Genomic DNA, 12,195 nt, shown 5'->3' on the forward strand with positions numbered 1-12,195 from the left:
CGTGTGAGGCGGGGCCACGCGGTGGGCGGGGCACGCGGTGGGCGGGGCCGCCTCTGCCGCAGTGCTAGACAGGATGGAGCAATGTGAGGGGCGGGACAGCATATGGGCGGGGCCACACAGTGGGCGGGGTAGTGTGAACAAGTGGTGGGTGGGGAGACGTGAGGGGTGGGGGCTAGGCACTGGGCGGGGAAACCTGAGGGGTGGGGAGGTCCGGTGGGTGGGGCTTCATGGTGGGTGTGGATGCATGGTGGGCGGGGTCAAGTCGGGTCAGTCCCCCAACCCCCAGACCCACCAACCCCCAGAGAAACATCCAAATACCTGGAGACTCAGCCACACCAGAAACTGCAGGACACCCAAAGACCATTTAACTTAAAAAACAAACAAAAACAGAACAACACCTCTCTCTATCATGTATCTCTCTACGTTTGTTGTAGCAGGTGTTACTGGGTTGGAACTCAGGCTTTGAGCTTGCTAAGCAGGTGCTCTACCGCTAGAGCCATACCCAGTCCTTTGGCTTTAGTTTATTTTTCAGATTGAGACCCCTTTTTATGCTGGGGGTGGCAGGGACTGCAGTCCTTGTATTTACACTCCCTGCCTAGTTGGAACTATAGTTACACAGCACTAGGCCAAGCCACTGATGAGATGAAGTATCAGACTTTTGGCCAAAACTTCGATCCTCCTGATCTCTGCTTCAGATTTACTGATGTAAGCTAGCATGTCTTTGTTGGAGGCAGACTTGGGGCTTGAACTCAGGGCCTGGGCTGTGTCCCTGAGCTATTTCACTCACAACTTGAGCCACAGCTCCACTTCCAGCATTTTGCTGGTCAGCTGATTGACTGGTGGTAAAAGTCTTAGCCAGGTGTCAATGGTTCATACCTCTAATCCTAGCTCTTCCGGAGGTTGAGCTCTGAAGGCTGTGGTTCAAAACCAGCCTGGCCAGGAAACTCCATGAGACTCTGAGACTCTTTTACCTCCAGTGAACCACCAGAAAACCAGAAGTGGTGCTGTGGCTCAAAGTGGTTGAGCACTAGCCTTGAGTAAAAGAGCTCAGAGACAGTACCCAGGCCTTGAGTTCAAGATCTACAACTGACAAAATAAACCCCAAGAGTTTCATAGACTTTTCTGCCTAGGGTGGCTTTGAACTGTAGTTAGGATGACAGGTGTTGAGCCACCCCTGCGCAGCCCATTTCACTGCTCTTTGAAACCCATGCTGGTGTCTGGCTGTGCCATCACCCAGCAGCTCACACGCAGCCGCATCAGTTGCGGGAGATCTAGACTCAGTGTCCACAGCCAGATGCAGACATAGCATCTCCTTGGCAGCTAGATCTCACAGTCAGTCTCCACACTGCAAATGCCATTCCTGCCACGGGCCGGGGTGCCTAGCTGTCACCACCTCATCCCACAAGCTCACCAGAGACCTTTCCTATAACACAGCCCAAACCCACACACAGGGCTGGGTTGTGCCCGCAGCCGGAGCCGTTCCCTGGCAGGCCCAAGAAGGTAGCCCTTCCTGGGCCCCAGTGTCGCTATGGCCTGGCTCCTGCTGGTCTTTTCTTCTCCTGGATCCTCCCAGTCCAGGCAAAGGCTCTGGAAAGAGCAAGGTGACCCCTGGTGACCCAATTGCCCATTTGTCTCCCCCAAGATGCCCCCCAGTCCCCGGGTGAGGGCGGCCCCAGCTGTTCAGCCACCAACCTGAGCCGCGTGGCAGGGCTGGAGAAGCAGCTAGTCATCGAGCTGAAGGTCAAGCAGGGGGCAGAAAACATGATCCAAACCTACAGCAACGGCAGCACCAAGGTGGGTGCCTCCATCAGGTTCTAGAACATTCCATCACCCTGACACCTTGCAACACCATCCTCATTAGCAAACCTTTCCCACCCCCCCCCCCCCCCCGCCCTGCACCCCGGCCCCTGGCCACCACCAATCTGCTTCCAGTGTGGCTGTGTCCACCTGTTGTGGATAGTTAGAGTGACATGTTTACATCCCCTGGGCTCTGTTGTTCCCCTCCATGCGTGAGCACTGGGACCCCAGGCATCCAGGGGGCCTGCACAGTGGGGATGGAGCCAAGCCTGGACTCACCTTTCACCCGCCAGGACCGGAAGCTTCTGCTCACTGCCCAGCAGATGCTGCAGGACAGCAAGACCAAGATCGACATCCTCCGCATGCAGCTCCGGCGGGCCCTGCAGGCCGGCCAGCTGGAGAGCCAGGCAGCTGTGGACAGCCTTCAGGGTGAGTCTCGCACTTGACACAGCCTAGCCTGCACTGCACCCTGCAGGCCTCCACCTCCAGCCCCAGGAAGCATTGTTTTGGGGGTAAAGAAAAGGGTACTGTGATTCACTGTGCGACGTTGTGAGTTCTGTCCCAGGCAAGGTTTGGATTAGATTGTTATTATTACCCAGCTGAGCCCTGTCCGGCCAAGGCCACCTTTTGTTTCCTTGTGAATAAAGTGTGTCCCCTCCCCTGTCCTGAGGCTTGAACTTAGGTTAGGGCCTGAGTGCTGCCCTTGAGCTCTTTCACTCAAGGCTAGCACACTGCCACTTTGAGCCAAAGCTCCACTTCCAGTTTTCTGGTGGTTCATCGGAGATAAATCTCAGGGACTTTTTTGCCCAGGTTGGCTTTGAACCTGGATCCTCAGATCTCAGCCTCCTGAGTAGCTAGGATGACAGGCGGGAGCCACCTGGCAGCGAAAAAGGTTTTTCGGCACATAGTCCTGACCACTTCTTAGCTACTCTTTCACCATCTTCTTTTTTGTGACATTCTACACATGTAGTCCAGGCTGACATTGAACTCCTGATCCTCCCATAATTCCAGCACTGAGAAAGCTGAGGCGGATTAGGAGTTCAAGGCCAGCTTGTGCTTTATGGAGAGACTCATGTCAGAAAGTTAAAAGAACAACCAGGTCCAAGGGGGAACTCAATGGTAGGTGCAAAGCCCAGGGAAGGCCTGGCTAAGTAGCAGGGGTGTGGCTTGTTGACAGGGGTGTGGCTGGCGCTGGAGATGGTTTGTTGGGGGTGTGGCTAAGATGTGGAGTTTGGTGGAGGTGTGGCCAATAAGTGGGTGTGGTTTTTCAGGGGGTGTGGCTTGAGACTTGGAGTGTGGCTTTCACTGGAGGCCTGGTTGGGGAAGTGGGTGTGGCTTGTTGGTAGGGGGCGTGTCTCCCTGGTAGAGCAATTGCCTAGCAAGGTTAAGGCCTTGGGGTCCTATTCCCCAGCACTGCAAAATTAATCTTTAATAAATTAATGATTAATTAAAATGCAGTCTAGGGGAGGGTGCATAGATTGTAAGTGTCACACCCTCCCTGTGTTATCTGATCCACGGAGGTTAGGACTGTAGTACAGTGTGACCCTGCGTCAGGGCCCAGCATAGGCGACGTTCAGCCCGTGGGTGACAAATGTCCTACTCTGCGTGACAGCACGTCTTGCCCCTGTGGGGCACTGGGTGGCCCCTGTTCCTCCCTGGGTTGGACTTAGTCCTGGGACTTTTTTTTTTTTTTTCGTCACTCGTGGGGCCTAAACTCTGGCCTGAGCGCTGTCCCTCAGCTCTTCAGCTCAAGGCGAGCGCTCTACCACTTGAGCCACAGCGCCACTTCCGGTTTTCTGGTGGTTCATTGGAGAGAAGAGTCTCACAGACTTTCCTGTCCAGGGTGGCTTTGAACCGAGACCCTCAGATCTCAGCCTCTGAGTAGCTATGAGTACAGGCCTGAGCCACTGGCACCTGGCAATCCTAAGACTTTTGTGGCAAACCAACATTTTTGTCCCTGTTCTTGGCCTTGCCTGTGGCCAGCCATGGCATTGGGTCTTGGCACCGAGGCCCTCTGCCACTGTAAAATCCCTATGCCTAGATGAAGGGCGGAATGTGTATCATGATAGAGCCAGGCCCGCCTGGCAGTGGCCTGGTGGGAATGTGACTGCTTTTATGATTCGGGTCTTTGCCTGCAGGTGGCAGTGTTGGTACGATCAGTGGTGTAATGGTGTCTCTTAATATCTGTTTTAGTCAGCTTGGGCTGCTGTAGCAAAGTTCTACAAATCACATGTCTTACACAACAAATGTGCTCGTTTCAAGCCAAGTGTGGTGGCTCAAGCTTGCAATCCCAGCTACTTGAGAAGTGGAGGTATGATGATCATAGTTTCAAGCAGGCCTAAGCAAAGTTAGGAAAACAAAGTAAAATAACAGAGCCATGACTCAGTGATAGAGTTCTTGCCTAGCATGCATCAGTCTGAGTTCTGAGCTCATACCCCAGTACCAAAAACATTAAAAAAGGCCGGGTGCTGGTGGCTCACGCCTGTAATCCTAGCTACTCAGGAGGCTGAGATCTGAGGATTGCGGTTCAAAGCCAGCCCGGGGCAGGAGAGACCGAGAGACTCCTATCTCCAATAAACCACCAGAAAACCGGAAGTGGTGCTGTGACTCAAGTGGTAGAGCGCTCGCCTTGAGCTAAAGAGCTGAGGAGCAGCGCCCAGGCCCAGAGTTCAAGCCCCACGACCAACAACAAAAAAAAAAAAAGACATTAAAAAAAAAGTCTTTGGTGCCAGTGGCTCACTCCTGTAATCCTAGCTGCTTAGGAGGCTGAGATCTGAGGGTCATGGTTCAAAGCCAGCAGGGGCAGGAAAGTCCTGTGAGACTCTTATCTCCAATGAACCACCAGAAAACCAGAAGTGGTGCTGTGGCTCCAAGTGGTAGCATGCTAGTTCAAGTTCCACAACTGACAAAAAAGAAATCTCACAATGTGGAGAGCTGGAAATGTGGGACCTGGGTGACAATGTGGAAAGCACTCTGGTGTCTGTGTTGTTGTTGTTGTTTTGGTCAGACGTGGGTGCCTGAGCTCAGCCTGCGCGCTGTCCCTCAGTTCTTCAGCTCAAGGCCAGCACTCTACTACTTGAGCCATAGTGCCACTTCTGGTTTTTTCTGTGTATGTGGTGCTGAGGAATCGAACCCAGGGCCTCATGCATGCAAGGCAAGCACGCTACCACTGAGCCACCTTCCTAGCCTCATGTTGTTGTTTTTGGTCAGTTGTGGGGTTTGAACTCAGGGCCTGGGTGCTGTCCCTCAGTATTTTTGCTCAAGGCTAGCGCTGTACCACTTTGAGCCACCATGCCACTTCTGGCTTTTTGCTGGTTCATGGGAGATCAGAGTCTCACAGACTTTCCTGCCCTGGCTGGCTTCGAACTGTGATCCTCAGATCCCAAGCCTTTTGAATAGCTAGGATTACAGGTGTGAGCCACTGGCACCTGACAAGTTTCTCTGATACTTTTTTTTGGTGATGTCATTGTTCTTGTTTTATACTGCATTTGGAACCCAGGACCTCCTCTGTGCTAGGCAGTTGCTCTAATACTGAGCCATGCCCCCAGCTCTGGTGTCTTTTCTTAAGAAGTCACTAATCCCTCAGGACCTCATGTAACCCTAATCACCCTGTAAACATCCCATATGCCAATGCCATCATATTGGGAGGGGGCACACACATTCCTGTGCCCTGTACCTCCCACCCTATGGCTCCAATGCCAACCCTGTGTGGCAGCCTGAATGCATACGAGTGTCTCTGGTGTGTGTGTTTGTGTGTGCCTCTTCTGTGGCATGGAAATGTATGAGCATCTTACAGCAACTTGATTATCCCCCTGTGGGCGATGATCCCTGGTGAGATCTGAGGACCACAATTCAAAGCCAGCAGATACAAGAAAGCCCATGAGACTCTTCCCTCCACTGAACCACTAAAAAACCAGAAGTGGAGCTGTGGCTCAAGAGCTAGAGCCTCAGCCTTGAATGGAAAAGCTCAGGGTCAGAGCTGTCCAGGCCCAGTGTTCAAGACCCAGGACTGGCACACACATGTTCACACACACACCCCTAAAGAGCACAAAGCACTCGGGGTGAAGTGTCCTTCTGCCCGAGGATGGTGGATGGCGGCCTGGCCCCGTGGGGTCACCCCAGGGCTTCTCTGGTGACCCTAGGCCGGCCTCACCGCTCCGTGGCCCTCGCCCACAGGCGGTCCAGACCTGGGGGCGGTGGAGCTGCGCATCGAGGAGCTGCGACACCACTTCCGGGTGGAGCACGCGGTGGCCGAGGGCGCCAAGAACGTGCTGCGCCTGCTCAGTGCGGCCAAGACCCCCGACCGGAAGGCGGTCAGCGAGGTGAGGGGCGGGACCTCGTGCAGTGCTGGGCTGTGGTGGGCGTGGCCTTGTGGGGGCGGGGCACCGGGAAGATCACCAGTAGTGATAGGCCGAGGGGAAGGGTGTGTGGTTTTGTGAGGGGGCGGGGCCTCCGCAGGGTGGCTCTTGAGAGGGGGCGGGCCTTGGCTGGTGGGCGGGGCCTAGGCTGAGAACTTGCAGGGTGGGGTCTCAAGGAGGGGGAGGGCCTCTATGAGGGGCAAAGCACCAGCCAGGGGCTGGGTGTCGGTAGGGGTGGGGCATGCTTATTGGATATCAGCAGGGGCGGGACACCAGCAGGGGCGGGGCACCAGCAGGGGCGGGGCATGCTGGATAGGGGTCATGGGGGGCGGGATGTACTTGTTGGGCGTCATGGGGGCGGGGCACCAGCAGGGCATCCACTGGGAACAGGGTCCCCCCCCCCACACCATAGCCAGAAGATAGGTCCTTCGTTTTTCCGGGATCCCCAGGTTAAACCATGTTGGTTCGAGAAGGTTTCAGGCTCCAGGGAGAAGTTGCCCAAGATGTGTGTGGGGGGGGGGCGATGCTGGTGACCTGCCCCAGCCCCTCCCACAAGGTGCCCGTCCCCCAACCCCCTCTCCCCCCCACATACACTCCAGGCCCAGGAGAAATTGACCGAGTCCAACCAGAAGCTGGGGCTGCTGCGCGAAGCGCTGGAGCGGAGGCTTGGGGAGCTGCCTGCCGACCACCCCAAGGGGCGGCTGCTGCGGGAGGAGCTGGCCGCCGCCTCGTCCGCGGCCTTCAGCGCCCTGCTCAGTGGGCCCTTCCCAGCCACGCACTACAGCACCCTGTGCAAGCCCGCCCCGCTCACGGGTGGGCTGCCCCGCCCCACTGTCCCCACCCCTGGCCCGAGAAACCCCGTCCGCCTCGCATGCTGCCGCACCTGCCCGCGTCTCATTCCGGACTTTGGGCCTCCTCCCGCCCTGTCCGCTCACCCTCCAAGCCCTTCCGCACCCCGCTTCTTCCTCAGTCCTACTCTTTCTGGTCCTTAGCCCTGGCCTGCGAGCCCCCCGAGACCACAGCCCCGTATTCTCACGGATCTAGGCCTCCCCAGCCCCGCGCTGAGCCCTGGCGGCCCCACATCCACAGGATAGCCCCCCCCCGTCTCCCCTTTCCTCCCTCCCTTCCCCTCCCCTCCTGCCCCCCCTCCACGTGGCCCCACTATTGCCTGTCCTTCCACAGGGACCCTGGAGGTACGCATCGTGGGCTGCAGAGACCTCCCCGAGACTATCCCCTGGAACCCCTCGCCCTCCGTGGGGACACCTGGGACCCCCGACAGCCGCGCCCCTTTCCTGAGTCGCCCAGCCCGGGGCCTTTACACCCGGAGCGGAAGCCTCAGTGGGCGCAGCAGCCTCAAGACAGAAGCCGAGAGCCCCGGTGAGTTGGCAGGAGCAGCGAGGCGGGGTGCTGGGCGCCCCAGGTTATGTAGCGATGCGGAGGGGGAGGCTCACTAGGCCTCCCCGGCTGGTGTTGGACTCCTTGGCTCAAGCGCGCTTCCTGCCTTGGTCTCCCGGGTAGCAGGGCCCCCGGGGCCGCCAGCTTTCCTCACCCATGTGTCACACCTCCTCAAGCCTGCGATCCCAACCGCAACATCAATGAAGCCACCCGCAGGAAGAGCAAGAGTGGCAAAATCAGAAGGGGGGTCACGCGAGGAGAAACTGCGACCTTGGTGTGCAGTCTCTGTGCGCAGCTGCGGGGGGGGGGGAACCAAGACCAGAGAGACCGATGGCTGTGCAGAAGCCAGGTCTAAAATACGCCCTGGACCTGATCAGTGATACAGGAGGCCAGGCATGCGCACCGTGAGGCTGCAGGAGGACACTCCGGGAGGAGCATGGAGGCGCAAGGCCTCAGTGCCTCTGATCCTATTAATTTCTATTGGAGTGAAATACAGAAGATGGAAAACAACAACAGCAGCTAGGGCTGGGGCGTGGCCAGGGCTGGGGGCGTGGCTTCGCAGCCGACGCCCCTTCTCTTGGGGGCGTGGTTTTGGTGCAGGGGCGGGGCCGCTCTGTGCCAGGTTGGCTTTGCTGGCCCTCGGCCTGAGAAAGGAAAAGGTAGGAGGTCCCAGGGTCCGTGGCTCACGCCTATAATCGAAGCTTCGGAGGAGGCTGAGCTCTGAGAATGGAGGTTCGAAGCCAGCCCCGACAGAGAAATCCGGGAGAATTATCCAGCACAAAGCTGGAACTTGTTGCTCTGTGGTAGAGTATTAATCCTTTGAATGGAAAGACCTGAGGGGGACACCTGGAGGTCAAGGTCCAGAACTGGTACCCAGAAAAAAGGAAAAAAAATATTAAACAGTTTACCGTAGGAGCCACCTCCTCTCCTGGTGGGCATATAAGAAGGGATGTCTGGGTTTCTGTATTTATAGCAGCATTCCCAGCAACCCGAGGAGGGAAGAATGCCCAACCACACACGCGGATGGATGAGTGGATAAACAAAATGTCCTAGATTCCCATAATGGAATAGCACTCAGCTTTAAAAGGAAGGAAATCCTGCCCCGTGCTACCACGCAGATGAACAATAGGCAAAGGGCAAGAAGCCAGTCACAAGAAAGATAAATACTGGGATGGGAGTGGTAGCGCACATTTGTAGTCCCAGCATGTGGGAGCCAGCCTGGGCTAAAGGGCAAGAGCCTGTCCCCCCAAAAAAACAAAAAGGTGAGAGACAGAGAGAGAGGGGGAAAGGGATGATAAAAGTCTCCTAGAATTATCTTTCCAAGCTAGCTTTGAACCAGAATCCTCAGATCAGCTGTGAGTACAGGCATGAGCTACCGGCACTTGATGAACAGGCTTTAACATTAAAAGCAAACAACAAACTGAATGCCTGGTGTGGTGGCTCACACCTGTCATCCTAGCTATTCTGGAGGCTGAGATCTGAGCGTCATAGTTCAAAGCCAGCCTGGGCAGGAAAGGCCATGAGACTCTTATCTCCAATAAACCACCAGAAAACCAGGAGTGGCGCTGTGGCTCAAGTGGTAAGTGCCAGCCTTGAGCTGAAGAGCTGAGGGACAGCGCCCAGGCCTAGAGTTCAAGCCCCACGACCAACCAAAAAAAAAAAATAAAACTGAAAAAGTTGTGCCAATTTGGAGTAGCAGAATGTGAGCGTGTGTGCATGTGTATTTTGAGGGGATGCCAGAGAAAACCCCCACAATGCCTAACCTCGCACCCCGGTTCCAGGCGAGGTCCGGACGGTGCTGAAGCTGGATAACACGGCGGTGGAACAGACTTCCTGGAAGCCGTGTGGCCCCAGTGCCTGGGACCAGAGCTTCACCCTGGAGCTGGAGAGGGTGAGCTGGTGGGGGGGGGGTCACGCCTGGGTGAGCTGGTGGGGGGGGTCATGCCTCACCAGGGGTTCTGGGCTTGAAGCACCCATATGTGACCATCCTGTTCCCCCCCCCAGGCACGGGAACTGGAGCTGGCTGTGTTTTGGAGGGACCAGCGGGGCCTGTGCGCCCTGAAATTCCTGAAGTTGGAGGATTTCTTGGACAATGAGAGGCACGAGGTGCAGTTGGACATGGAGCCCCAGGGCTGCCTGCTGGCTGAGGTACGCCCCCACTCAGATCCCAATACCCTTCCCCTGCCTCCTCTAGCCCATGCCGAAGCAGAAGGAATGCATTGCAGGGAAGGAGGGGGAGCTCAGCCTTCATAGAGTAGTACATGTAAACCTGGGGCTGGTGCTACCCCTGTAATCCTAGCTACTCAGGAGGCTGAGGTCTGCCCATCGGGGTTCAAAGCCAGCTTGTGAAACTTATCTCCAATTCACCACCAAAAACTCAAGCAGGGAGAGCACCGTTCTAGGAAAAAGTTAAGGGGCAGCAGCACTCAGGCCCTGAGTTCACGTCCAAGTATTGGCACAGGGAAGAAGGGAGGGAGGGAGAGAGGGAGGAAGGGAGAGAGGGAGGAAGGGAGAGAGGGAGATAGGAAGGAAGGAAGAGAAAGGAAAAGGAAGGAAGACAGACAGACAGGCCTGGTGGCCTAATTATGGCGACTGCCGGGTGGGGCGGAGAGATTCCTGGGGGTTCTCTTGGGGTTTGGGTCTCCCCGCCGCTGTGCTGCTCCCATTTTGGAGCTGGGTCGTCGTTCCCTGGGGTCGGTCTGTACACGGTAGGTCTTCCTGCTGCATTTCTGGTCCCCGCACCCACACTCCAAGGCCAGTCACCCTTCCGCCCCCCACCTTCCCGGCTTGACAGCGAAGAAGTCTCCAGATGGGGGTTCCTCGGCTGAGAACCCTACAGTCCTCCTAGCCGACCCCTGGTAAATGTGAGCGATCGTGCTCAATGCCGTATTTTCTTTTTGCCCACGAACCCAGCAGTTCACCCCAGAGCCCCCCACAAAACAGACCGGCTCTCCCTTGCATTCGACAGATGGAGGAGGAAACTCAGGGTCAAGCGGGGCAAAGTCACCGGGTCTGGTTTGGCCAAACGATCCCAAGAAAATTACTCTCAGATGTATGGGTGTGGCCTAGCGGCAGGGTGGAGCTTGGTGGTGGGGGCGGGGCCGAGATACAGGGGCGGGGCCATTTTGTGGGCAAGGCTTTGCTGCTGAAGGCTTATGGTGTGATTGGTTAGTGGGTGTGGCCCGATGACAGGGGTGTGGCTTTGTAAAGGGGGCGTGGTGTGATGCTGTAGTGGGCCTGGCTGGCTGAAGGGGGCGGGTCGTGATTATGTGTGGTGGGTGTGGCCTGCTGAAGGGGAGTAGTGATTCAAAGGGGGCGTGGCTTGTGGAACAGGGCGTGTCCTGCAATGGGCGTGGCTGGTGGTGGGCGTGGCCCGCCGTGGGATGTCTCCAGCCAGGCCCTTCCTTATAAACTTCCCACCCTGCGGCCGCCCAGGGATCCAGGATCCCATCAAGCGGGAGTGATGGATCTGTGTGACCCCCACCTCGGGCCGAGCCCTGGGGACCAATCACCCCTCCAGCCCCCGCCCCGAGGCTTGGGCTTGGAGCTATGTGACCCCCACGACTTCGGGGGCTGCAGACTCCACCCCCGGGTTGCCCCCGCCCCGGGCGCAGGGCCCCTCACCGCCCCGCTGCCCTTTCCAGGTCACTTTCCGCAACCCCGTGATCGACAGGACCCCTCGGCTGCGGCGACAGAAGAAGATATTCTCCAAGCAGCAAGGTGAGGGGGGCGGCGGGGGGCGGGGTGTGGCTGGGCCCGCCCTCCCCCCCCGTGTGCCTCCCAGGGGGTGACACCTGCCCCCCCCCCCAGGGAAGGCGTTCCAGCGCGCCCGGCAGATGAACATCGACGTGGCCACGTGGGTGCGTCTGCTGCGGAGGCTCATTCCCCACGCCGCGGCCACGGGCACCTTCAGCCCCGGCCCCGCGCCCGGCTCCGAGCCCCGGCCCGTGGGGTAAGGAGTCCTGCCTGCCCCGCCGCCCCCACCCCCCCCCCCCAGCCTGCCCCACACCCGCCTCCTCCTCTCCCCTGCAGTGACATCTCCATCGAAAAACTCAACCTCGGAGCCGACTCGGACAGCTCGCCCCAGAGGAGCCCACCGGGCACCCTGTCCAGCCCATCCAGCCTGGTGCGTGTCCGCCTCTTCTCTGCTCTTGCGGTCCTGCTCCATTTTTAGAACCATCTAGAACTTGCTGGGGTCACCCAGACGGTTGTGGCACAACCGGACCACGTTTGCTGCGGGGGAGGAGGGCGGCAGGAAAGGGCCTTGAGGGTGTTTCTCAGTGATATGGTGTGCATGTAGCATGTGCAAAGGCCCTGGGGTCCAAGAAGGAAAAAGTGTTCTCTGTGTCCTGGCTTTGTGACCCACAGAAGGTAACTATACCTCTCTGCACCATCAGGTGCAAGAAGCATGTTTGAAATGCACACTTTTAACAGGGTTATGTCTGTCTGGGTCTAGGGGGCCTCTAGTGATTGTCCTGCCTCAGCCTCCCTACTAGCTGGGACTGTAGGCATGCCACAGAATGCCTGGTCCAAATGCATTTTCTACTTCATTTCCTTTACCCCTCCCCCCCCCCCCCCCCCCGCCCCGCACTTGGGGTTGTGGGGGGGGGGGGGGGGGGGGGGAACCAAGACCAGAGAGACCGAT

General features: G+C 57.5%; 1 protein-coding gene across 3 annotated transcripts in view; it reads left to right on the top strand.

Moving 5' to 3' along the window:
* Positions 1-12,195, top strand: part of Pkn1 (protein kinase N1) — a 20,197-nt gene that overhangs the window by 4,584 nt on the left and 3,418 nt on the right. For all 3 annotated transcript variants that reach the window (XM_013034245.1, XM_013034244.1, XM_013034243.1), the window contains exons 3-12: positions 1,643-1,794; positions 2,091-2,226; positions 5,974-6,119; positions 6,755-6,968; positions 7,338-7,532; positions 9,332-9,441; positions 9,555-9,698; positions 11,195-11,270; positions 11,361-11,502; positions 11,583-11,676. In XM_013034245.1, the coding sequence (XP_012889699.1) occupies positions 1,643-1,794; positions 2,091-2,226; positions 5,974-6,119; positions 6,755-6,968; positions 7,338-7,532; positions 9,332-9,441; positions 9,555-9,698; positions 11,195-11,270; positions 11,361-11,502; positions 11,583-11,676 (1,409 nt within the window). The remainder of the gene's footprint in view (positions 1-1,642; positions 1,795-2,090; positions 2,227-5,973; positions 6,120-6,754; positions 6,969-7,337; positions 7,533-9,331; positions 9,442-9,554; positions 9,699-11,194; positions 11,271-11,360; positions 11,503-11,582; positions 11,677-12,195) is intronic.

This window comes from Dipodomys ordii, unplaced genomic scaffold (assembly GCF_000151885.1).
Source record: "Dipodomys ordii isolate 6190 unplaced genomic scaffold, Dord_2.0 Scaffold184, whole genome shotgun sequence".
Classification (NCBI taxonomy): Eukaryota; Metazoa; Chordata; class Mammalia; order Rodentia; family Heteromyidae; genus Dipodomys; species Dipodomys ordii.